The 26,663-nt window shown below is 40.0% G+C and overlaps 1 protein-coding gene across 2 annotated transcripts; it reads left to right on the top strand.

Moving 5' to 3' along the window:
- The first annotated feature begins 1,267 nt into the window (after positions 1-1,267).
- LOC122438857 (GTPase IMAP family member 7-like) lies at positions 1,268-26,452 on the top strand. 2 transcript variants are annotated; one of them, XM_043464089.1, is made up of 4 exons: positions 1,268-1,357; positions 13,071-13,727; positions 21,500-22,147; positions 24,232-26,452. In XM_043464089.1, exons 2-4 carry the CDS (start codon positions 13,107-13,109, stop codon positions 25,129-25,131), a joined length of 2,169 nt encoding a protein of 722 aa, XP_043320024.1. In that variant the 5' UTR covers positions 1,268-1,357; positions 13,071-13,106; the 3' UTR covers positions 25,132-26,452. The 2 variants fall into 2 exon arrangements, with proteins under 2 accessions (XP_043320024.1, XP_043320025.1); XM_043464090.1 differs by lacking the exon at positions 21,500-22,147.
- Positions 26,453-26,663: the final 211 nt, after the last annotated feature.

Below are 26,663 nucleotides of genomic sequence, written 5' to 3'. Positions count from 1 at the left end.
TGGAAGCAACCTAAATGTTCATCAACAGATGAATGGTTAAAGAAAATGTGGTATATATATGCACACACACACAATGGAATATTACTCAGCAGTAGAAAAGAATAATGTCACTTGCAGAAAGAAGGATGAAGCTAGAAATTATCATATGAAGTAAAGTAAGTCAGAGAAAAATGAGTATTAACCAATATCTCTTATATGTGAAATCTAAAATACAAATGAACTTACTTACAAAACATAAATAGACTCACAGACATAGAAAACAAACTTATGGTTACTAAAGGGGAGAGGAAGTGAGGAGGGATAAAATATGACTTTAGGGTTAGCAGATACAAGCTACTGTGTATTAAACAGATAAACAGCAAGGACCTACTGTATAGTACAATAAACTGCATTTAATATTTTATAATAACCTATAATGGAAAAGAATCTGAATATATTTATTTATTTATTTATTTATTCTGTTGTTTATTTGCTAAGTCATATTCAACTCTGTGCAACCCTATGGATTGTAGCCCACCAGACTCCTCTGTCCATGGGATTCTCCAGGCAAGAATACTGGAGTGGGTTGCAGTGCCCTCCACCAGTGGATCTTCCCAACACAGGGATCAAACCCACATGTCTTACGTCTCCTGCACTGGCAGGCAGTTTCTTTACCACTGGAGTGGGTTTTTATTTCTTCTCCAGAGGATCTTCCGAACCCAGGGATTGAATCCATGTCTTCCGCATTGGCAGGCGGATTCTTTATCCCTGAGTCACCAGTTCAGTTCAGTTCAGCTGCTCAGTCGTGTCCGACTCTTTGTGACTCCATGCGTGCAGCATGCCATGGCTCTCCTGTCCATCACCAACTCCTAGAGCTTGCTGAAACTCGTGTCCATCGAGTCAGTGATGCCATCCAACCATCTTAGAAGCCAAAGCCATATATATATATATATATATAATATATATATATTTGCTATACACCTTTGGCCATATATATGGCCATATATACACCTGAAAGTAACAAAAATTATAAATCAATGCTAATTGTGATTTAAAAAAAATTGGGACCATTTCAGAGGGCTTTCTGGAGCCAGTGCTATAATCCAAAGCAATGGCTAAGATTTTTGAATCTTAGTAGTTCCACAGGTGCATGGGGGTAAAGGTTTCAGAGAGCAACACTGAAGCACAAGCAAGTTACTGGGAAATGCTTTATGTTTCTATTTAACCACAAAATGTAGTCTTCACTCCACCCAGCCTCAGCTTCCTGTGATCAGAGACTGCAGGAGTAGAAAACACAGTTTTCTTCAAATAAAGCAAATACCAGTTCGGGTAACTCTCCTGGAGAGGAGCTGAGATCTCACCAGTTCTGCAAGAGAAGGTGAGACTGGCCAAGACGAGGGCAATGGAGCTTGTGAGAGGGCTGCGGGAGGGGGCAGAGGGCAGAGGAATAGATGGGGGCCTGTATGGGAGCGGAAAGGTTGTAGGAGGGGAAGCTGAGGGATTTATTCACGTGATGTCCACACATCTCTTATTTAACAGGACGGGCCTTTTTCATGCTTATAAAAGTTTTAGTTGTTCTCGATATTCTCTATGATATAATGTTAGGTATAAGAGTCAAAATAAAGGAAAGATTTTCATGTAAAATAGCCTCTAATTTGGGGTGGAACTATATATAATTTTTATTCTCTTCACAAACTGGTCTCTATGTTACTTTCAACAATGTGCCCATAGTTTAGTGATGAATATTTATCACAAAATGTAGACAAAAGGTTAGTGTTTTTAGAACATTTAACACTTAAAAAAATTTTTTTTAATGGCACAATATACACAAAATTCTCCTCTGGAGCAAGAGTGCATAAACTCCCTACCTTCCATGGGTCAAACACAGCTCGCCACCTGTTTCAGTGTAACACAGTTATCTAATCCATTTACTACTTTACTGCGATCTGAGGTTGCCTTTGTGTTCCAACCAGGGCTGAGTGGCTGTGACTGCAAGAGTCTAACTGCTGGTCCTTTTCAAATTTGCCAACTTCTGTTTAAGAGTAATAAATGCAACTCTAGTAAATGATTTATACTAAGTGATAATCAACTTCTTTTTCTTGAAAATGTGCCCAGTTTCACATGCATATTCTGGAAGCAAATGTAACTCAAAAGCAACAGGGCAAACTACAGCTCATCCTTAGTTTGTACCACACACACATTTATATTCAGAGCCAGACCTTGGTCCTTGGTTAACTGATGATTTATTTATTCCAGAAAGAAGTTTCAAGGATTACGAATTTATGCAAAACACTAAGTGGTTTCCATTTAGACATTAGACAAAGAAAAGGCTGCAGATATTTTTCCATCTCCTCTCTCCAACCTCCCACTTTTTGCTCTGTATTATTTTTACCTTTTCCAGGTGTGGAATATTAACATTCTATTGTGAAACCACCAGTGCTACTGTTTCTGTGTTGATTATAGAAAATTGTGAAGCTAGCCTGACCCCCTTCCACAGTTCATCATTTGCGTTTTTGTTGGATAACTTAAGAATTTCTTCTTTGTGCTTGGAATGTGATATGTTATATCAAATGAGAATTCAATATTGAATATTCTGTATCAAGTTTCCCAGGAATGAAATTTGTGCTCTTTTTTCTAGAGAGTTAGATTTTAGTTTGGGATATTTTTCTCATTTCAGAGAAGTTACTAAATTATGCTTCCTGGGTTGTATTTATTGATTTGTTTACTCCAGCAACACCAGTCTTTTTTAGGTAGAATTTATGGTCGGTTCTACTCATGTTTTAGTTTTTCTCTAACTGTTGTGTCTTCTAGTCCTTCAGATTTTTATCTGTTGTGTTTCTTATTAAGCTTTTCCTATTAATAAGACATTTGCTTTTGACTTATATGTTTTCTGACCCCTTTGCTTCTAACTCTTTGATGGATCCTGCAATGATAATACCTTTTGTCTTCACTTTGTTTCAAGTTTGTAGTTTCTTCTCCTTCTTTGTTCTACCATCTCCTCTTGGAACTTTGTGTTTTTGAGTTTGTGTTCTTATTATAATGTTCCATAGTCTAAAACACTTATGGAAGTGTTCTCTACTTTTGGTTATGACCTCTGTGATTTGGTTCCATTTTATGTATCATATACATGTATGTGTAGAGAGATGCATGTGTACATGTGTGTAGGTGTACACACACATTTTGCTTAACTTCTTCCTTTTTCATTTTTTGAGTGGTGTTTGCCCAGTTGATGCTTTGTTTTTTCATCATGACAATTTAAACAACATTCCATTAAACCTATTCTTAACTCCCTTTACACTGAAAAATAACCAAATTCCAGAGAACAAGTGACTCTCCAAGGCTTGTAGAGGTTGACAAGAAAGGATTAGAACCTTCCCTACTGACTTCGTGTTTAGATTCACCCAACACTTCACAAGAAACGCTATAACCCTCAAGGCGCATGGTATGGGGTGCAGGAGGGGTGGCTATAGGGAGCAGATGAGCTACTCTGAAGAAAGAATATAACCTGCAACAGCAGCTGGATCACTAAACTACAATGTGTTCTAATCTATCGTTCAGTTAGGTTTCAGACCACAGTTTTCTTATATCAATATTTCAATGCATTTAGCAGGACTGCCTGCTTATTGAGTGGCTGCCATTCCCTAGAGATCTTTGTAGAAATCATTCTACAAAAGACTCATGACAAGCCTGCAAGATTGCTTTTATTGTCCCTTTTTTTTGAAGAGGGAACTGAACCTTGGGGAACTGAAGGAATTTTCTAGAAGTGGTGGATCTGGGCTCACGGTATAAGTCACTTCTTTTCTGAGGCACTTGGTTTTTTCACTTTACAGCCTTTCTTTCAGCTGGGGGTCCTTGACGTCTTAAAACCACTGGAGAAACTTTTTTAAATGATTTTTTCCCCGACTATGCCTCCCATCTTTGGCTTCCCGATATTGGACAGAGACTAAAAAAGATCTGTGAAGTCTGAAACCATCCTCCTTGCCTTCCTTAATTGCAGGCTTGCTACTCATTCACCATTTCGGAAAGAGAGTGAACTATTTTCCCCTCATCTACCTCTGACCTGATATAAACTACAGAATGGATGGGGCTGAGAAGGAACCTAGGAGAGGCTGTAGTGTGTAATGGTTAAGAATGAGCATGGTAGTCAGATGTACTTTGAATTGCGTCACTGTTTGGCCCAATATGATGACCTTGGACATGTTTCTCAGTATTTGAACCACAGTTTCCTTGCTTATAACATCAGAATAATAGCAGAATAATAGTACCTTCATTCTAGAGTATTTATAAGGAATAAATATTCTTATGAAAAATGCATATCAGAGTGTCTGGAATATAATATATATTAATAATAGTTACAAAGGCATACATACATCTTAAATCTTTTACTAAAGAACATTTCAGACATTTACAAAGGAATAGTATAGAAACCCCCATATATCCATCATCAGGCTTTGACAGTTATCAACTCCTGACCATTCATGTTTCATGTTTATTTCAACATACTTCCCATCCCAACCCTGGGTTATTTTGAGGCAAATAATAGACATTGTATCATTTTACCTGTAAATATTTTAGGATGCATATCTAAAACAAAAAGATTAAAAGATATAACTACAAATTCAAAGGTAGTATAAATTTTTTATTTTGTCAACTATCCTTCCATTAGATTTCATGGATTATCTCATGATTTATTTACAGTTTAGTTTGTTTGCATCAGGATGCAAATAAAAGCTGAATAAGATGACCCCAGATCACTTTATGTATTTCCTGCCTCAGACTTTGAATCAGTCATTTCTCCAACCAGTCATTTTGGCTTGGTTTTTTCATCAGTAACTGGTCCTGAAGACTATAATCTGGACTGGTCTAACTAGACCATCAAAGGTATTCTTCTTTCCTGTTACTTTTAATTGCAAGCATTTATTTTTGGTTTTTTCTTAGGATTTCTTGTCTCTGCCTACATGGTCCATCTGTTCTTACATTAGAGCCCTAGAATATTCATCTTAGTTGTTTTAAATTCCTGGTCTAATCATTCCAAGATCCCTCTGTGGACAAAGAAATCTTGCCTGCCATCTCAATAAGCAATGAATATTGCCCCACCATCAGGTCATCAGCATTGCAGCCTCTGATAGTGTGCCCTGAGGGGAATTCAGAATGGAAAAAAAGAGGATACTGGCCCTAGATAGATAACATGCATATCAAAGAAGTGGTTTCAATGAGCCCGGACTATTGCATCTTCCCATATGTACAAAAGCACTACAATCATTAACTTGAGTGTCTGGTTTTTTGTGTGATGAGAAGTGATCTTTTGATGTTTGACCATGCATTTTATTTTCTTTTGTTTTGTTTTCAAAAAGACTCGTATATATCCTGTCTCCTCCACTACCTTTTTGGAACAGTTCCTCAGAGTCATCTGAGAGAGTGTCTCCCAAGCTATAGTCCTCAGTAATTCCTTAAATACAACATTTTTCTCAACTTTTAGGTTGACATTTTTGTTCAGTCGACACCTGCCATGTCTGGTTCTAATGCTTGCTCTGTCTTTTCAAATTATTATTCTTTGCTCTTTAGCTGGACATGATGTACTGGGTAAACAGAACTGCTGCTGTAAAGAAGACTTTAGTAATGTGGTGACAGGGTTGGGAAGCGACATAGTCTATTGTCGTATGAGCACAACTCTGTTCTAGTGAGCTTTTGCCTCTGGACTGTGAGTTTCACAAGTGTTTTTCTCCCCCACCCCAGGTGGAACAGGAGAGATCGAGTGGACTGGAAGTGGGTATTTCCCTTTTCCTATGTGAACAGCTTAGAGCTAACTGTAGTTGTATATTTTTCTTCCTCCAAGTGAGTTAATTTCAGTTCAGTTCAGTCAATCAATTGTGTCCGACTCTTTGCAACCCCATGGGCTGCAGCACTCCAAGCATCCCTGTCCATCACCAACTCCCAAAGATTATGCAAATTCCTGTCCATTGAGTCGGTGATGCCATACAACCATCTCATCCTCTGTCATCCCCTTCTCCTCCCACCTTCAATCTTTCCCAGCATCAGGGTCTTTACAAATGAGTCAGTTCTTTGAATCAGGTGGCCAAAGTATTGGAATTTCAGCTTCAACATCAGTCCTTCCAATGAATATTCAGGACTGGTTTCCTTTAGGATGGACTGGTTGTATCTCCTTGCTGTCCAAGGGACTCTCGAGAGTCTTCTCCAACACCACAGTTCAAAAGCATCAATTCTTCAGTGCTCAGTTTTCTTTATGGTTCAGCTCTCACATCCATACATGACTACTGGGAAAACCATAGCCTTGACTGGACGGAACATTTTTGGCAAAGTAATGTTTCTGCTTTTTAATATGCCATCTAGGTTGATCATAATTTTTCTTCCAAAGAGTTAGTGTCTTTTAATTTCATGACTGCAGTCACCATCTGCAGTAATTTTGGAGCCCCAAAAAATAAAGTCTCTCACTGTTTCCACCATTTCCCCATCTATTTCCCATGAAGTGATGGGACCAGATGCCATGATCTTAGTTTTCTGATTGTTGAGTTTTAAGTCAAGTTTTTCACTCTCCTCTTTTACTTTTATCAAGAGGCTCTTTAGTTCTTCTTTGCTTTCTGCCATAGGGTGGTGTCATCTCCATACCTGAGGTTATTGATATTTCTCCCAGCAACCTTGATTCCAGCCTGTGTTCCATCCAGCCCAGCCTTTCTCATTATGTATTCTGCATAAAAGTTAAATGAGCAGAGTGACAATATACAGCCCTGATGTACTCCTTTCCCAATTTGGAACCAGTCTGTTGTTTCATGTCCAGTTCTGTTGCTTCCTGACCTGCATACAGATTTCTCAAAAGGCAGGTCAGGTGGTCTGGTATTCCCATCTTTTTCAGAATTTTCCACAGTGTTGTGATCCACACAGTCAAAGGCTTTGGCGTAGTTAATAGGGTAGGAGTAGATGTTTTTCTGGAACTCTCTTGCTTATTCCATAATCCAACAGATGTTGGCAATTTGATCTCTGGTTCCTCTGCCTTTTCTAAATCCAACTTGAACATCTGGAAGTTCGTGCTTCACATACTGTTGAAGCTTGGTTTGAAGAATTTTGAGCATTACTTTACTAGCATGTGAGATGAATGCAATTGTGCGATAGTTTGAACATTCTTTGGCACTGACTTTCTTTGAGGTTGGAATAAAAACTGACATTTTCCAGTCCTGTAGCCACTGCTGAGTTTTCCAAATTTGCTGGCATATTGAATGCAGCACTTTCACAACATCATCTTTCAGGATTTGAAATAGCTCAACTGGAATTCCATCACCTCCACTAGCTTTGCTCATAGTGATGCTTCCTAAAGCCCATTTGACTTCGCATTCCAGGATCTCTGGCTCTAGGTGAGTGATCGTACCATTGTGATTATCTGGGTCATGAAGATCTTTTTTGTACAGTTCTTCTGTATATTCTAGCCACCTCTTCTTAGTATCTTCTGCTTCTGTTAGGCCCCTACCATTTCTGTCCTTTATTGAGACCATTTTTGCATGAAATGTTCCCTTGGCATCTCTAATTTTCTTGGAGAGATCTCTATTCATTCCCATTCAATTGTTTTCCTCTATTTCTTTGCACTGATTACTGAAGAAGGCTTTCTTATCTCTCCTTGCTATTCTTTGGAACTCTGCATTCAAATGGGTATATATTTCCTTTCCTCCTTTGCTTTTCACTTCTCTTCTTTTCACAGCTATTTGTAAGGCCTCCTCAGATAGCCATTTTGCTTTTTTGAATTTCTTTTTCTTGGGGGTAGTCTTGATCCCTGTCTCCTATACAATGTCACAAACCTCCATCCATAGTTCACCAGGCACTCTGTCTATCAGATCTAATTCCTTGAATCTATTTGTCCCATCCACTGTATAATCACAAGGGATTTGATTTAGGTCATACCTGAATGATCTAGTGGTTTTCTACACTTTCTTCAATTTAAGTCTGAGTTTGGCAATAAGGAGTTCATGATCTGAGCCACAGTCAGCTCCAGGTCTTGTTTTTGCTGACTGTATAGAGCTTCTCCATCTTTGGCTGCAAAGAATATAAGCAATCTGATTTTGGTATTGACCATCTGGTGATGTCCATGTGTAGAGTCTCCCCTTGTGTTATTGGAAGAGGGTGTTTGCTATGACCAGTGTGTTCTTTTGGCAAAACTTTACTAGCCTTTGCCCTGCTTCTTTCTGTACTCCAAGGCCAAATTTGCCTGTTACTCCAGGTGTTTCTTGACTTCCTACTTTAGCATTCCAGTCCCCTATAATGAAAAGGACATCTTTTATGGGTGTTAGTTCTAGAAGGTCTTGTAAGTCTTCATAGAACCATTCAACTTCAGCTTCTTCAGCATTACTGGTTAGGGCATAGACTTGGATTACTGTGATATTGAATGGTTTGCCTGGGAAACGAATAGAGATCATTCTGTTGTTTTTGAGATTGCACTCAAGTACTGCATTTCGGACTCTTTTGTTGAGTATAAGGGCTATTCCATTTCTTCTAAGGGATTCCTGCCCACAGTAATAGATATAATGGTCATCTGAGCTAAATTCACTTATTCTCATGGCTCAGATATTAAAGCATCTGCCTACAATGTGGGAGACCCAGGTTCAATCCCTGTGTCAGGAAGATCTCCTGGAGAAGGAAATGGAAATCCACTCCAGTATTCTTGCCTGGAAAATCCCATGGATGGAGGAGCCTCATAGGCTACAGTCTGTAGGGTTGCAAAGAGTCAGACACGACTGAGCAACTTCAATTTCACTTTCTTTCAGTCCATTTTAGTTCACTGATTCCTAAAATGTCAACGTTCACTCTTGCCATCTCCTGTTTGATCACTTCCAATTTGCCTTGATTCCTGGACATAACATTCCACATTCCTATGCAATATTGGTCTTTACAGCATTAGACTTTGCTTCTACCAGCAATCACATTCACAACTGGGTGTTGTTTTTGCTTTGGCTCCATCTCTTCATTCTTTCTGGAGTTGTTTCTTCACTGATCTTCAATAGCATATTGGGAACGTACCGACCTGGGAGGCCACCTTTCAGTGTCCTATCTTTTTGCCTTTTCATACTGTTCATGGGGTTCTCAAGGCAAGAATACTGAAGTGGTTTGCCATTCCCTTCTCCAGTGGACCACGTTTTGTCAGAACTCTCCACCATGACCCGTCCTTCTTGGGCGGCCCTACACGGCATGGCTCATAGTTTCATTGAGTTAGAGGAGGTTGTGGCCCATGTGATCAGATTGGTTAGTTTTCTGTGATTGCCGTTTTCATTCTGTCTGCCCTCTGATGGAGAAGGATAAGAGGCTTATGGAAGCTTCCTGATGGGATAGACTGACTATGGGGGTGGGAACTGGGTCTTGTTCTGATGGGCAGGGCCATGCTCAGTAAATCTTTAATCCAATTTTCTGTTGATGGGTGGAGCTGTGTTCCCTCCTTGCTGTTTACCTGGAGCCAAACTGTGGTGGAGGTAATGAAGATAATGGCAACCTCCTTTAAAAGATCCTATGCATGTACTGCTACACTCACTGCCCCCAACCCTGCAGTAGGCCACCACTGACCCACGCCTCGGCTGGAGACTCCTGGACACTCCCGGGCAAGTCTTGGTCAGTCTCTTGTGGGGTCACTGCTCCTTTCTCCTGGGTCCTGGTGCATACAAGTTTCTGTTTGTACCCTCCAAGAGTTTATTTCCCTGCCCTGTGTAAGTTCTGGCAGCTCTGTGGTGTGGTTAGCGGTGAGTTAGGCTCTGATAAAACCCCAGCAGGTCAGGCTCTGGTTAACTGCTTTCCTCTGAAGACAGGCCTTTTGAGAAGAACAAGATACCCTGTCTGGTATCAAACTGGTTTCTTTTCCCCTCCCCTGCAGGAAGCACCAGGGAATTATTTGGATATGTACTATCAGAAGCTGGTGGGGCTTCCAGAATTAAAACACACAGAAGTGTAGGGTCGCTCTATGAATGGGTCATCCTGACTGTCAAGCAATTGGTCAATCACAGCCTAGGTTTTCCTGCCCCAGCATAGTGTCCATGGTGAGTCAGTCCCTGCTCAGCTAAGCCATGACTCCCTGTATTCACCTGTCTGTTCTCCAATCTAGGGGGCAGCACTTTGCCCTGTGTCCTTAAAGGAATCTGTTAAGGATTTAAGAAGAGTTGATTTTTCAGTTTGTTCAGTTTTTGACTTATTCTTTGGATGGAGTAGTGACTTCCAAGCTCTGACCTGTAACTGGAAATTGGAGGTCAAATTTGTCAATTGGATTCCATATTCCAGCTGTGCTTTCAGTAAGTTAGAAAGTTTTCTCACTCTCAGGTTTTGAAAGAATTTGTCTCTTTTCTTCCAGTAGTACATAGTTTAATTTTTTAACAAATATCTGATGCATTTGGTATATTTCTTTGGTTGACACAAGGGATGAATCCACTTTTATATGCTTTAAAATGATTATTCAATTACAGTGTCCATCTTCTCTCCACTGATATAGAATATTGTCTCTATTATATACTAAATTTTCCTAGGCAAATGACTGTTTTTCTAGATTTTCTGTTTTCTACCACTCATTTTTCTATTTGCATGCCAGAACTCTAAGGGGCTTTTCCATATTATTTACATTCTGGCTTCCCTCTTTGTTCTTTTTCTTCTTCTCATTCCTATAATTACTTCTTCTTCTCTTTGCATTGACAGATTTCTCAAATACCATGGGAAAGTGAGGTGGAGATGGTTTTAGTTTTAGTAATGAAGTATTTCCCCATTAAGTAAGTAGGTGAGTAGAGAAATAGATAAGAAGGTACATGCCAATTCATATTTTTTAGAATATTTTTACCATGAATGACTATTGATAGATCATATTAATGATTTTCCTCTTATTGAAACTTCTCCCTCACTCTAGTTTTCTAGAGTAAATCCCACTTGGTAAAGATTGAACCCTTTTAAAAATGTCAGATTCTGGTAATATTTCATTAGGATTTTGAACTGACATTCATAAGTGAGATATATAAGTAGTTTTTTTTTTTTTTAATACAGACTTTGTCAGCTTTGCAGCTCAAAGTTACATTTACTTTTTAGAATTTGAAGGTTTCCCTTATTTCCTTATATTCTGGGATAACTTAGGTAAAAGTGGGATTCTCAGATTGCTGAGGGTTTAGCAGAATTCTCCTGTGAAACCATATGGGACTGATGCTGTTTCATGGGGGGCTCTTCAACCACAAGACCTTTTGACTGTGTGGGTCACAAAAAAAAGTGTCAAAAATTCTTAAAAAGATGGGAGTACTAGATCACCTTACCTCCTGAGAAACCTGTATGCAACTCAAGAAGCAACAGAACTGGACATGGAACAACTGACTGGTTCAAAATTGGAAAGTAGTACAAGGCTAAATATTATCACCCTTTTTGTTTAACTTACACACAGAGTACATCATGAGAAATGCTGGGTTGGATGAATCACGAGCTGGAATCAAGATTGCTGAGAGAACTATCAATAACCTCAGATATGCAGATGATCCCATTCTAATGGCAGAAGTTGAAGAGGAACTAAAGAGCCTCTTGATGAGGGTGAAAGCAGAGAGTGAAAAAGTTGGTTTGAAACTCAACATTCAAAATACTAAGATCATGGCATCTGGTCCCATCACTTCCTAGCAAATAGAAGGGGGAAAAGTGGAAGCACTGACAGATTTTCTTTTCTTGGGCTCCAAAATCACTGCAGTAACTGCAGTCATGAAATTAAAAGACACTAGCTCCTTAGAAGGAAAGCTATGACAAACCTAGACAGCATATTAAAAAATAGAGACATCATTTGCCAACAAAGGTTCATATAGTCAAAATTATGGTTTTTCCAATAGTCAGGTACAAATGTGAGAGTTGGGCCATAGAGAAGGCTGACCACTGAAGAATTAATGCTTTCAAATTGTAGTGCTGGAGAGGACTCTTGAGAGTCCCTTGGACAACAAGGAGATCAAACCAGTCAGTCTTAAAGAAAATAAACCCTGAATATTCATTGGAAGGACTGATGCTGAAGCTGAAGCTCCAATATTTTGGCCACCTGATGTTGAAGAGCCAATTCATTGGAAAAGACCCTGGTGCTGGGAAACATTGAACAAAAGGAGAAGCGACCGACGGAGGATGAGATGGTTAGATAGCATCACTGACTCAGTGGACATGAAGTTTGAGCAAACTCCAGGAGGTAGTGGAAGACAGAGGAGCATGGCATGCTACAGTCCACGGGGTTGCAAAGAGTTGGACATTACTTGGTGATTGAACGACAACAATTTTAACTACTTTATCATTTCTTCTATGATCACTTCATGATTTATTTCAATTTTATGTCTCTAATGAGGTCAATATTGATCATCTCTCATTACCTACAAAATATGTACACAGTTTAAAATTCAGATATTATTGGATCTATTTTTTCAACTGATGAAGGATTATTGTCTAAAATACCAAGCCAGATGGCCATCAATCCCACTTCAAAGATTTTTTGTTACTATATATCATAAGCAGTCAATTATTGTTTGCAAACACTAGTTATTTTTTAGAACAAGAATACCAAATTTATCTTCCTTTCTCTGTGAAGTATGAGAAAATAGGATTACTTTAGCTCTGTGTGGCATACACAAACTTCAGGACAGTTTTCACATTTCTCACCAAGTGGTAGTTTTTCTTTGTGTTGAGAGTCACTGTAGGGGACTGTTGAGCTCTCTCCTCCATCCACACTTTCTTTCCCTTGGTATTCAGATTGTTAGTGCTTTTAATAAACAACTTTTCATAGAATAGGAGATTAACTGCTTCACCAGGATTCCTTGAGCAAAATTGAACCTGCTCTGGAACAAAATGTATAGGATTTTGTTGCTTGAAAATGAAAATAGTTAAAAAAACAAATATTTTAAAATGGAAAGCACTGCTTTCATCACAGCAAGACAAGAAAGGGATGCAATAGGAACTAGAATGATAAGTAGAAGATATCAAGGAGGGAATCCTATACAACTTCACCCAGCTTAGACAGCTTGGAATGATGTATATATTCTGGACAGTAAGAAATAAGGAAGGGTTGAGAATGGTTTCAACTTTAACTAAATACATTTTTTTCTTTTCTTTGTAAACCATAGTTGACTTGCCTACACTCCATATCCTCTGATGTGAACATGGCTGGTGCCAAGGACAATGCTCTGAGGATCATGCTGGTCAGGACTATGGGAAGTGGAAAAAGTGCGACTGCAAACACCATCCTCGGGGACCAAGTATTCGGCTCAAAGATTGCTGCCCAATTTGTTACCAAAAGTTGTCAGGAAGTGTCGCAGAAATGGAAAGGGAGAGACCTTCTCATTATTGATACCCCAGGGCTCTTTGACACAAACGAGAGCCAGAACACCATCTTAAGTGAAATAAAAGATTATCTCTTTACCTCCCACCGTGGACTCCATGCAATCATCTTGGTCATACAGCTGGGTGGCTACACACAGGAAGAACAGCAAACCCTGGCATTGATCAAAAATCTGTTTGGGGAAGCAGCCATGAAGTACATGATCATCTTGTTCACTCACAAAGAAGAACAGGAGGACAAGAGTCTGAGGGACTATGTAAGGGAGGGGAAAAAGCTACAAAGCCTCATGAAGGAGTGTGGAGATCGATACTGTGTCTTCAGTAACAGGACAGACCAGGCTGAGAAGGAAGCTCAGGTGAAGGAGCTGCTGGAGCTGATAGACAAGATGGTGCAGAACAACCGAGGGGCTTACTTTCCCAACGCTGCACACAAGGGCACAGAGGTAAGAAAGAAAGAGGAGGAAGTCTTGAAGAAAATCTACCCTGATCACTTAGAAATACAGATTCTAAGAGTGGGAGAGGAGTGTGCTCAAGAATGCAAGAAGAGTATGCAGGGAAAAGTGAGAAAAATTCAATTACTAAAGATGGACTATGAAGAAAAGCTAAGAAATGTTAGCTTTGGAGAAATGTTGAATTTGGAGGAGGTCCAAATAATGTCTTCAGTCATGTACTTGAGGATATTAGGAAGTTGCTTTCAAAAATGTTTCATTTCTAGCAGTATATAGTTTAATTTTTTAACAAAAATCTGATGCATTTGGCATATTTCTTGGGTTGATGTGAGGAATAAATCCAATTTTATACTTTTTAAAAGGATTATTTTAAATAAGTTATTTCAATGCTTCTCATTACACTGTCCAACTGCTCTTCACTGGTATGGGATGTTGACTTTATTATATACTAAATTTTCCTAAACAAATGAGAGTTTGTCTAAATTTTCTGTTTTTTCCATTGGTCTCTCTATTTGTTGCCAATACTCTAAGGGGTTTTACCATATTATTTATATTTTGGCCTCCCCTTTTGTTTTTTTTTTTTGTTTGTTTGTTTTTTTCAAATTCTCACTCCTATAATTCCATTCCTATAACAAATATGCTCTCTTTGATTTTAGGGGCTTCCCTGATAGTTCAGTTGGTAAAGAATTCGCCTGCAATGCAGGAGACCCTAGTTTGATTCCTGGATTGGGAAGATCCACTGGAGACGGGATAGACTATCCACTCCAGTATTCTTGGACTTCCCTTGTGGCTCAGCTGGTGAAGAATACACCTGCAGTGTGGGAGACCTGGGTTCAATCCCTGGATTGGGGAGATTCCCTGGAGAAGGGAAAGGCTACCCACTCCAGTATTCTGGCCTGGAGAATTCCATGGACTGAACAGTCCATGGGATCACAAAGAGTCGGACACCACTGAGCAATTTTTACTTTCATAAGATACAAGAATAATTATGTCCCCACATAATAGAAGAGTCAGACACAACTGAGTGACTTTCACTTGCATTCACAGTGTTCTCAAATACCATAGGAAAGTTCGGTGGAGATGCTTTTAGTTTTAGTTCAAAGTATTTCCCATTAAGTAAGTTGCTGGCTCTCAGGATGAGTAGAGAAATAGATAAGAAAGTATGTGCCAATTCATATTTTACAGAATGTTTTTACCATGAATGGCTACTGATGGATTATGTTAATGATGTTCCTTTTATTGAACCTGCCCCCTGCTCTAGTTTTCTAGAGTAAATTCCACTTGGTCACAATTAAACCCTTTTTCAAATGTTGTCATGTTGGTCCTTTATTGGACCGGAACCTGGTGGTCTGGAGTCGACGATGAGAGAGTGAAAGAAGGAAAGAGGCTGATATTCCCTGAGTTGTGCAGCCAGCTTTCGCGGCTCCAGGGAATCAGCTAGAAATAGACAGAGAGAGAGAGAGAGAGAGAGACAGGGACCCAAGCTCTGATGGAGCAAAGGTGCTTTATTGAATTCTGTAAGAGTATATATGCCAGTAGCTTCTTTAGATAAAGATCAAGAGATCAGACTTTACAAGTTTACCGAGGAAGCAAGGAGCAATAGAGGCCATAAGGCCAAGAGGCAATCCATATGAAAACAGGGTTGTAAGTAGTTACTTTTCACAGTATGGAAAAACTAACAAAGGAAATGCCTGGATTCCTCAGCCCCGGGAAAGGCATGCCTCTCCTCTTAATTTCTGAATATTCAGGAATTAATAAGGACCAGAGGATTCCTGACAGATCCAAAACAGCACATGGGAAGCCTCCTGTTAAATGCTTCCTGACATTGTCACATTCTGTTTTTGTTATTATTTTATTAGAATTTTCTGTTGGTATTCATAGGACTTCCCAGGTAGCACAGTGGTAAAGAATCCACCTGCCAATGAAGCAGATGCAACAGACTCGGTTTCAGTCCCTGGGTTGGGAAGATCCCCTGAAGTAGGAAATAGCAACTTGCTCCAGTATTCGTGCATGGAGAATTCCATGGGCAGAAGTGCCTGGGGTCCATGGGATAGCAAATAATCAGATATGGCTAAGCAGTTGAACAAAATAACAACATTGGTATTCATAAGAAGATTCGTAAGTAGCTTTCTGTTTTGGTACAATCTTTGTCAGCTTGGCACCTCAAAGTTACATTTACTTCCTAGAAAGAATTTGAAGGTTTAACTTCCCTATATTCTGGATAATTTAAGTAAAATAAGGGATTTAAGTAAAATAGGGATTCTCTGATCACTGAGAGTTTAATGGAATTCTCCTGTGAAAATGTCTGGGACTTATGCCATTTGGGGGGGAGCTCTTCACTACTTTTTCCTACTGTTCTTCAGTACTTTTCATACTGTTCAATATGAACAGTATGTAAAGGCAAAAAGATAGGACACTGAAAGATGAACTCTGCAGGTCGGTAGGTGCCCAATATGCTACTGGAGAAGAGTGGAGAAATAACTCCAGAAAGAATGAAGAGACAGAGCCAAAGCAAAAACAACACCCAGTTGTGGACTTGACTGGTGATGGAAGTTAGGCACGATGCTGTAAAGAACAATACTGCATAGGAACCTGGAATGTTAGGTCCATGAATCAAGGCAAATTGGAAGTGGTCAAACAGGAGATGACAAGAGTGAACACTGACATTTTAGGAATCAGTGAACTAAAATGGACTGGAATGGGTGAATTTAACTCAGATGGCCATTATATCTACCTCTGTGGGCAGGAATCCCTTAGAAGATATGGAGTAGCCATCATAGTCAACAAAAGAGTCCAAAATGTGGTACTTGTATGCAATCTCAGAAACAACAGAATGATCTCTGTTCATTTCCAAGGCAAACTATTCAATACCACGGTAATCCAAGTCTATGCCCCAACCAGTAACACTGAAGAAGCTGAAGTTGAATGGTTCTATGAAGACCTACAAGACCTTCTAGAACTAACACCCAAAACAGATGTCCTTTTCATTATGGGGGACTGGAATGCAAACGTAGGAAGTGAAGAAACACCTGGAATAACAGGCAAATTTTGCCTTGGAGTACAGAATAAAGCAGGGCCAAGGCTAATAGAGTTCTGCCAGGAGAATGCACTTATCATAGCAAACACCCTCTTCCAATAACACAAGAGAAGACTCTACACATGGACATCACCAGATAGTCAATACTGAAATCAGATTGATTGTATTCTTTGCAGCCAAAGATGGAGAAGCTCTATACAGTCAGCAAAAACAAGACTGGGAGCCCACTATGGCTCAGATCATGAACTCCTTATTGCCAAATTCAGACTTAAATTGAAGAAACTAGGGAAAACCACTAGACCATTCAAGTATGACCTAAATCAAATAACTTATAATTAAACAGTGGAACTGACAAATAGATTCAAGGAATTAGATCTGATAGACAGAGAGCCTGAAGAACTATGGATGGAGGTTCATGACATGACATAGGAGGCAGTGATCAAGACCACCCCCTAGAAAAAGAAATGCAAAAATGCAAAATGATTGTTTGAGGAGGTCTTAAAATAGCTGTGAAAAGAACAGAAGTGAAAGGCAAAGGAGAAAAGGAAAGATATACCCATTTGAATGCAGAGTTCCAAAGAATAGCAAGGAGTGAGACGAAGGCCTTCCTCACTGATGAATGCAAAGAAATAGAGGAAAACAATTGAATGGGAACAACTAGAGATCTCTTCAAGGAAATTAGAGATACCAGGGGAAACTTTTGTGCAAAGATGGGCACAGTAAAGGACAGAAATGGTATGGATCTAAGAGAAGCAGAAAATATTAAGAAGAGGTGGCAAGAACACACAGAACTATACAAAAAAGATCTTCATGACCCAGATAATAATGATGGTGTGATCACCCACCTAGAGTCAGACATCCTGGAATGCAGAGTCAAGTGGGCCTTAGAAAGCATCACTCTGAGCAAAGTTAGTGGAAGTGATGGAATTCCAGTTGAGCTATTTCAAATCCTAAAAGATGATGTTGTGAAAGTGCTGCACTCAATATGCCAGCAAATTTGGAAAACTCAGCAGTGGCTACAGGACTGGAAAATGTCAGTTTTCATTCCAATCTCAAAGAAAGTCAGTGCCAAAGAATGTTCAAACTATCGAACAATTGCATTCATCTCACATGTAAAGTAATGCTCAAAATTCTCCAAGCAAGACTTCAACAACATGTGAACTGTGAATTCCAGATGTTCAAGCTGGATTTTGAAAAAGCAGAGGAACCAGAGATCAAATTGCCAACATCCGTTGTATCACAGAAAAAGCAAGAGAGTTCCAGGAAAACATCTATTTCTGCCTTATTGACTATGCCAAAGCCTTTGACTGTGTGGATCACAACAAACTGTGGAAAATTCTTAAAAAGATGGGAATTCCAGACCAAGTGACATGCCTCCTGAGAAATCTGTATGCAGGCCAAGAAGCAACAGTTAGAACTGGACATGGAACAACAGACTGGTTCCAAATCAGAAAGGAGTACATCAAGGCTGTATATTGTCACCCTGCTTATTTAACTTCTATGCAGAGTACATCACGCAAAATGCTGGGCCTGATGAAGCAGAAGCTGGAATTAAGATTGTTGGGAAAAATATTAATAATCTCAGATATGCAGATGACACCACCCTTATGGCAGAAAGCAAAGAAAAACTAAAGAGCTTCTTGATGAAAGTGAAAAAGGAGAGTGAAAAAGTTGGCTTAAAGCTCAAGATTCAGAAAACTAAGATCATGCCATCTGGTCCCATCACTTAATGGCAAATAGATGGGGAAACAATGGAAACAGTGAGAAACTTTATTTTTTTTAGGCTCCAAAATCACTGCAGATGGTGACTGCAGCCATGAAATTAAAAGACACTTGCTCCTTGGAAGAAAAGCTATGACCAACCTAGACAGCACATTAAAAAGGGAGACATTACTTTGTCAACAAAGATCCATCTAGTCAAGGCTATGGTTTTTCCAGTAGTCATGTATGGATGTCAGAGTTGGACTATAAAGAAAGCTGAGCACCAAAGAACTGATGCTTTTGAACTGTGGTGTTGGAGAAGACTCTTCAGTGTCTCTTGGACTGCAAGGAGATCCAACCAGTCAATCATAATGGAGATCAGTCCTGGGTGTTCATTGGAAGGACTGATGTTGAAGCTGAAACTCCAATACTTTGGCCACCTGATGTGGAGAACTGACTCATTTGAAAAGACCCTGATGCTGGGAAAGATTGAAGGTGGGAGGAGAAGGAGATGACAGATGATGAGATGGTTGGATGACATCACTGACTCAATGGACATGAGTTTGAGCAAACTCTGGGTGTTGGTGATGGACAGGGATGCCTGGCGTCCTGCAGTCCGTGGGGTCACATAGAATCAGACATAACTGAGTGACTGAACTGAACTGAGCTTAACTACTTTCTCTATAATTTCTTCCATTACCATTGGTTTCCTTCAATTTTATGTCTCTAATGAGGTCAATATTGATAAGCTTTCTTCACCTACAATGGAAAGTGTTAGTCTCTCAGTCGTGTCTGACTCTTTGCAACCCCATGGACTGTAGCCCTCCATCTAGCTCTTTCATGGAGTTCTCCATGTAAGAATCCTGGAGTGGGTAGCCATTCCCTTCTCCTGGGAATCTTCCTGAACCAGGGGTCAAACCTGGATCTCCCAAATTGCAGGCTGATTCCTTACCACCTGAGCTCCAGGGGAGCCGCTTACTTACAATAGATGTTCATAATTTAACAGTTAGACATTAGTGGATCTATTTTCTCAGCTGATGCAGTATTATTGTCTAAAATATTGAGTCGGATGACCATCAAACCCACTTCCAACACTATGTTACTATACATTGTAAGCAACCAATTATTGTTTGTAAATATTCAATTATTTATTTATTTATTTATTTTGGTATCAGAACATAACTATTTTATTACTATTTGTAAATATTCAAGTATTTAGAACAAAGATATAAAATTCATCTTCCTTTCTCTACGCAGTTTGAAAAAATAAAATTAATATAGCTCTGTGTGGCATGCACAAATATCAGGACAGTTTTCACATGTCTCACCAAATGATAGTTTTCCTTCATGTTGAGAGTCCCCATAGGGGACTATTGTGTTGCCTTTTCCATCCATGCTTTCGTTCCACTTGTGTCCAGATTGTTAGTGTTTCTTAATGAGCACTCATTCATAGGATAGAATGCTAACTGCTTGCACCAAGATTCCTCAGATTTGGTATCTTAAACAAACGTGGGCCTGTTCTAGAACAAAATGTATGTTTCTTTGTTAAATGGGGGAAAAAAAACAGTAAACAAACAAATAACAGAAGACATCAACCCAGATTTTTAAAATACAAATGTTGCTTTCATCACAGTAACACAAGAGGGGAATGGTAAGGGAAAGAGAATAATAAGTAGAAGATATTTTGTTGTTCAGTCACCAAGTTGTGTCCAGCTCTTCTGGACCCCTTGGACTGCACCACACCAGGCTTCCCTGTCCTTCATTATCTCCCAGAGTTTGCTCAAGCTCATGTCCATTATATCGCTGATGCCATCCAACTATCTTGGCCTTTGTCACCCTCTTCTCCTCCTGCCTTCAATCTTCCCCAGCATCAGGGTCTTTTCCAGTGAGTCAGCTCTTCTCATCAGGTGGCAGTATTGGAGATTCAGCTTCAGCATCAATTCAGTTCAGTCGCTCAGTCCTGCCTTCAATCTTTCCCAGCATCAGGATCTTTTCAAATGAGTCAGTTCTTCGCATCAGGTGACCACAGTATTGGAGCTTCAGCATCAGTCCTTCCAGTGAATATTCAGGATTAATTTCCTTTAGGATAGACTGGTTGGGTCTCCTTGCAGTCCAAGGGACTTCTCAAGAGTCTTCTCCAACACCACAGTTCAAAAGCATCAATTCTTCGGCGCTCAGCTTTCTTTACAGTCCAACTCTCACATCCATACATGACTGCTGAAAAAACCATTGCTTGACTAGATGGATCTTTGTTGGCAAAGTAATGTCTCTGCTTTTTAATATGCTGTCTAGGTTGGTCATAACTTTTCTTCCAAGGGGCTAATGTCTTTTAATTTCATGGCTGCAGTCAAAGAGTATTCCAAAGAGTACTCCAAGGAGTATTCAGGGTTGATATCCTTTAGAATTGACTGGTTGGATCTCCTTGCAGTCCAAGGGACTCTCAAAAGTCTTCTCCAGCACCACAGTTCAAAAGCATCATTTCTTCAGTGTTCTGCTTTCTTTATTGTCCTGCTCTCAAATCCATGCATGATTACTGGAAAAACCATAGCCTTAACTATATGGACTTTTGTTGGCAAAGTGAGGTCTTTGCTTTTAAACACACTGTCTAGGTTTGTCATAGCTTTCCTGCCAAGAAGCAATCATCTTCTAATTTCATGACTATAGTCACCATATGCAGTGATTTTAGAGCCCAAGAAGAGTCCACCTTTTCCCCTTCTATTTGCCATGAAATGATAGGACCAGATGCCATGATCTTAGTTTTTTAATATTGAGTTTTAAGCCAACTTTTCTCTCTTCTCTCACCCTCATCAAGAGGCTCTTTAGTTTCTCTTCGATTTCTGCCATTAGAGTGGTACCATCTGCATAAGTAGAAGCTATCAGGGAGCAAAACCCACAAGAAATACAACTTCACCTGGTTTAGAAGACTTGGAATGATTTATAGATTCAGGAGAATAAGACATAAGGAAGGGTTGGGTATGGTTTCAACTTTATCTAAACACATTTTTTTTCTTTTCTTTGTAAACCACAGCTGACTTGCCAACCTTCCAGAGCTGATGCCCAGGACAACGCTCTGAGGATCGTGCTGGTAGGGAGTACCGGAAATGGGAAAAGTGCGACTGCAAACACTATCCTCGGGGAAAAAGTATTAGACTCTAGGATTGCTCCAGCAGCTGTTACCAAAACTTGCCAGAAAGCATCCCGGAAATGGAAGGGGAGAGACCTTCTCGTTGTTGACACTCCAGGGTTCTTTGACACCGAGAGAACCCAGGACAAAACCTGCAAGGAAATCAGCCAATGTGTCCTCACCTCCTGTCCTGGGCCTCACGCCTTCATCTTGGTCCTGAAACTGGGCCGCTACACACAGGAAGAGCAGCAAACGGTGGCGTTGGTCAAGAATCTGTTTGGGAAAGCAGCCATGAAGTACATGATCATCTTATTCACTCACAGAGATGAACTGGGGGACCAGAGCCTGAGCGACTTTTTGAAGCATGCAGATGTAAACCTACGCAGCCTCCTTCAGGAGTGTGGAGACCGCCGCTATGCCATCAGTAACAGCAGAAACGCAGAGCAGGCTGAGAAGGAAGCTCAGGTGAAGGAGCTGCTGGAGCTGATAGATAAGATGGTGCAGAACAACCGAGGGGCTTACTTTCCCAACGCTGCACACAAGGGCACAGAGGTAAGAAAGAGAAAGGAGGAAGTCTTGAAGAAAATCTACCCTGATCACTTAGAAATACAGATTCTAAGAGTGGGAGAGGAGTGTGCTCAGGAATGCAAGAAGAGTATGCAGGGAAAAGTGAGAAAAATTCAATTACTAAAGATGGACTATGAAGAAAAGCTAAGAAATGTTAGGGAGGAGGTCCAAATAATGTCTTCAGTCATGTATTTGAGGAAATTATGAAGTTGCATTTAAAAACATTTCATTTCTAGCAGCATGTAGTTTAATTTTTTAACAAAAATCTGATGCATTTGGCATATTTCTCAGGTTGACGTGAGGAATGAATCCAATTTTATACTTTTTAAAATGATTAAGTTATTGCAATGCTTCTCATTACATTGTCTATCTGTTCTTCACTGGTGTGGAATGTTGGGTTTGTTATACACTAAATTTCCCTAAACTAATGAATGTTTGTCTAGATTTTCTATTTTTTCCTTTGGTCTTTCTATTTGTGTGCCAATACTCTAAGGGGTTTTCAATATTATTTATATTCTGGCCCCCTCTTTTGTTCTTTTTCTAATTCTCAATACTGGAATTACATTCCTATAACAAATATATTCTTCTCTTTGTATTGACAGATTTCTCAAATATCATGTGAAAGTTAGGTGGAGATGGCTTTAGTTTTACAGACAAAGTATTTCCCCATTAAGTAAGTTACTGCCTCTCAAGAGGAGTAGAGAGATAAGAAAGTATGTGTCAATTCATATTTTATAGAACATTTTTTACAATGAATGGCTATTGAAGGGTTATATTAATGATTTCCCTCTCACTGAACCTCCCCCTGCCCTGCCACTCTAGTTTTCAAGAGTAAATCCCACTTGGTCAGAATTGAACCCTTTTCCAAATGTTGTCAGATACTATTTTTGCTAATATTTTATTAGGATTTTCTGTTGATATTCATAGAGCTTCCCAGGTAGTGCAGTGGTAAAGAATCTGCCTGCCAATGCAGGAGATGCAAGAGACTCCATTTTGGTCCCTGGGTTGGGAAGATCTCCAACTAAATTTTGGAGTAGGAAATAGCAACCTGCTCCAGTATTCTTGTTTGGAGAATTCCATGAGCTATGTGCCTGGTGGGCTATGGTCCATGAGGTAGCAAATAATCAGATACAACTAGGCCACTGAGTACAATCACAACATTGGTGTTCATAAATGAGATTCATAAGAGATTCTTTTTTGGTACAATCTGTCAGTTTGGCAGCTCAAAGTTACATTTACTTCTTAGAAAGGATTTGAAGGTTTACATTTTTCCCTTATATTCTGAAATAATTTAAGTAAAATTGGGATTCTTTGGTCACCGAGAGTTTAATAGAATTCTCCTGTGAAAGTGTCTGGGACTTACGCCGTTTTGTGGGAAGCCCTTCCACTACTTTCTCTATAATTTCTTCCATTACCACTGGTTTCCTTCAGTTTTATGTTTTTAATGAGGCCAGTATTAATAAGCTTTTCCTTTGTGTTGGAGTCCCCATAGGGGACTGTTGTGCTCTCTCTTCCATCCACCCTTTCTTTCCATTTGTGTCCAGATTGTTAGTGCTTTTTAATGAACAGTCTTTCATAGGATAAGATGCTAACTTCTTCCACCAGGATTCCTCAGATTTGGTATCTTAAACAAAACTGGACTTCCTCCAGAACAAAATGTATAGTATTTTGTGGTTGTTTAGTTGCTAAGTCATGTCTGATTCTTTGCAACCCCATGGACTGCAGCCCACCAGTCTCCTGTGTCCCTGAGATTTTCCAGGCAAGGATACTGGAGTGGGTTGCCATTTCCATCTCCATTTTAGAAATAAAAAACAGTGGGAAAAAAAAAAAAGATAAAAACAGATTTTAAATGGAAATCTCTGCTTTTATCACAGCAACACAAGAAAGGGATGCAATGGGAACTAGAATAATAGGTAGAAGATATTGGGGAGGGAATCCTACAAGAAATACAGCTTTGCCCAGTTTAGAAAACTTGGAGTGATCTATAGATTCAGGAGAGTAAAAAAGGGTTGGGAATGGTTTCAACTTTATCTAAATATATATTTTTTTCTTTTCCTGGTAAACCATAGCTGACTTGCCCACACTGTATAGCTAATGCCCAGTACAAAACTCTGAGGATCGTGCTGGTCGGGAAGACCGGAAGTGGGAAAAGTGCGACTGCAAACACCATCCTCGGGGAAAAAGTATTCGAGTCTAAGATTGCTGCCCACGCTGTTACCAAAACTTGTCAGAAAGCATGCCGGGAATGGAAGGGGAGAGAGCTTCTCGTTGTTGACACCCCAGGGCTCTTCGACACCAAGGAGAGCCTGAACACCACCTGCAGGGAAATCAGCCGATGTGTCCTCGCCTCCTGTCCTGGGCCTCACGCCATCGTCTTGGTCCTGAGGCTGGGCCGCTACACACAGGAAGAGCAGCAAACCGTGGCGTTGGTCAAGGCTTTGTTTGGGGAAGCAGCCATGAACTATATGATCATCTTGTTCACTCGAAAAGAGGAGCTGGAGGATCAGAGCCTAAGAGACTTTTTGGAGAGTGCGGATGGAAACCTACGAAGCCTCATCCAGGAGTGTGGAGACCGCTACTGTGCCTTCGATAACAGCAGGCACACACAGGAGGCTGAGAAGGAAGCTCAGGTGCAGGAGCTGGTGGAGCTGATCGAGAACACGGTGCAGGACAACCAAGGGGCTTACTTTTCTGATGACATATACAAGAACACGGAGGAAAGGCTGAGGAGGCGGGAAGAAGTCTTGAAGAAAATCTATGATGATCAGTTAAAAATGGATATCCAAAAAGTGGAAATAGAGAGTGCTCAGGCATGCAAGAAGATGATGCAGGAAAAAGAGAGATTAATTAAGTTACTAGAGATGGAATATGAAGAAAAACTAAGACACGCTAGGGAGGAGGCTCAAAACAGTATCTTCAATGGAAATATGAGTTTTCCTTCAAGAATATTTCGTTGGTTTAAGAAGTAACTATTTTCTCACAGTTTACTATGGTTAGCAAAGCATCTTTCCAGCTCACTCCCTACCCTCTCCATGTCTGCCTCCCCACCAACAGACATCAGCTAATTTAAGAAATTACAAAATTGCCAAGTTTGAGTGCTAGCTCATTAGACATGGTAAAGATGCAAATGAACGGGATTTCAAGGCTGAAATGCATCCTGCATTGAGCATTAGCACTACCTGTGAAACACATTACACAGGCCTCTTGTGAACACTGTGTAACTGTCAGCAAAGCTTCCAGTCCTCCCAGCAGCATTGTTCTCTGGTCTGTGAGAGATGAGATAATAAACCTTTGTTGTTTTTAGCCACTAAACCCTGGGGTAATTTGTTACACAGCAGTAGATAACTAGTACAAGATGCATGTTAATACATATATATAAAATATTTCTTTAAATACTGGCCACTTGGTGCTGGGGAAGGGAACTTCAGATTCTGGGAATCAGGAGTGGAAGGAAACTTACTTTTTACTATAAATTCTTTGATCTATTTCAGCATATTGTTTATTCAACAAATGAACAAAGAGATAAATAATAACATATGTAATATTCTCCAACAAACAATAAATCCAAAGGGTCATTTCAAAAACAATTGTCTTATTTGTCTCTGCTTTCCTTTTCTAGGGCTGGCTTAAAGTTCTTCTGCCTATAAATTCAGATCGCTCTGTGCCAGAAATGTTCCGTTTCCCCCAGCAGATCCACTCTCTTCCCTTTGTGGTCCTTCGGCCCTGCCAGGGACCACATGCTGGGGTGCAATGTTCTCTGACTCTCAGACACCACCAGTGAGGAGGCCAACAGAGGATCCGTGGGAGCCAGAGAATTAGATGAGGACATCTGTCTTCTGGATCCCTCTCTGCCCAGTCCTATCTGACCAGCTGTCACCTCCAACCAAAGGTCCAGCCACAGGCCCTGGGGGCTCTCAGGTCTGACCAGTAAAGTACACCTGTGTAGGAGTCCTGTCCTGCCTGTAGTGTGTCTAAAACGAAACTTTTGACTGTTTCCAGAGATCACAGTTTGACCCAAGAGTGATTTTTAATTTTCAAAAATGCCCAATCTGGTGATTAGGGTAAATGGTAAAGTTGTAAGAGGTAGTCATAAAATAAAGAGACTAATTCTCTTTTAGGATCCTTAAGTCTAAAGTCAGTGCTTCTGGAAAGGTTTCACTTGTGTTGTGAGATGTGGAAAGAGGGTTAGAATATGTGCCTTAGCTTGAAGCGGGGCGAATTTGAGTGATGGCAATAATTTGACAAAACAAAACAAAGCTTTGTTAAAATAAAGTAATTGTTGAGAATGTATGCCTGGTTTCCAGTATGTTTCTTTTTTTAATTTTTTTAATGTAGACCATTTTTAAAGTCTTTATTAAATTTGTTACAGTATTGCTTCTGTTTTATGTTTTGGCCTTTTGGCCAGGAGATATGTGGAGACTTAGCTCCCCAGATCAAACCCACATCCCTTGCATTAGAAGGTGAAGTCCTAACCACTGGACCTCCAGGGAAGTTCCTCTGG

The sequence above is a fragment of the Cervus canadensis genome, chromosome 3, assembly GCF_019320065.1.
Source record: "Cervus canadensis isolate Bull #8, Minnesota chromosome 3, ASM1932006v1, whole genome shotgun sequence".
NCBI lineage: Eukaryota > Metazoa > Chordata > Mammalia > Artiodactyla > Cervidae > Cervus > Cervus canadensis.
This window is presented reverse-complemented; position numbering and strand designations above follow the sequence as displayed.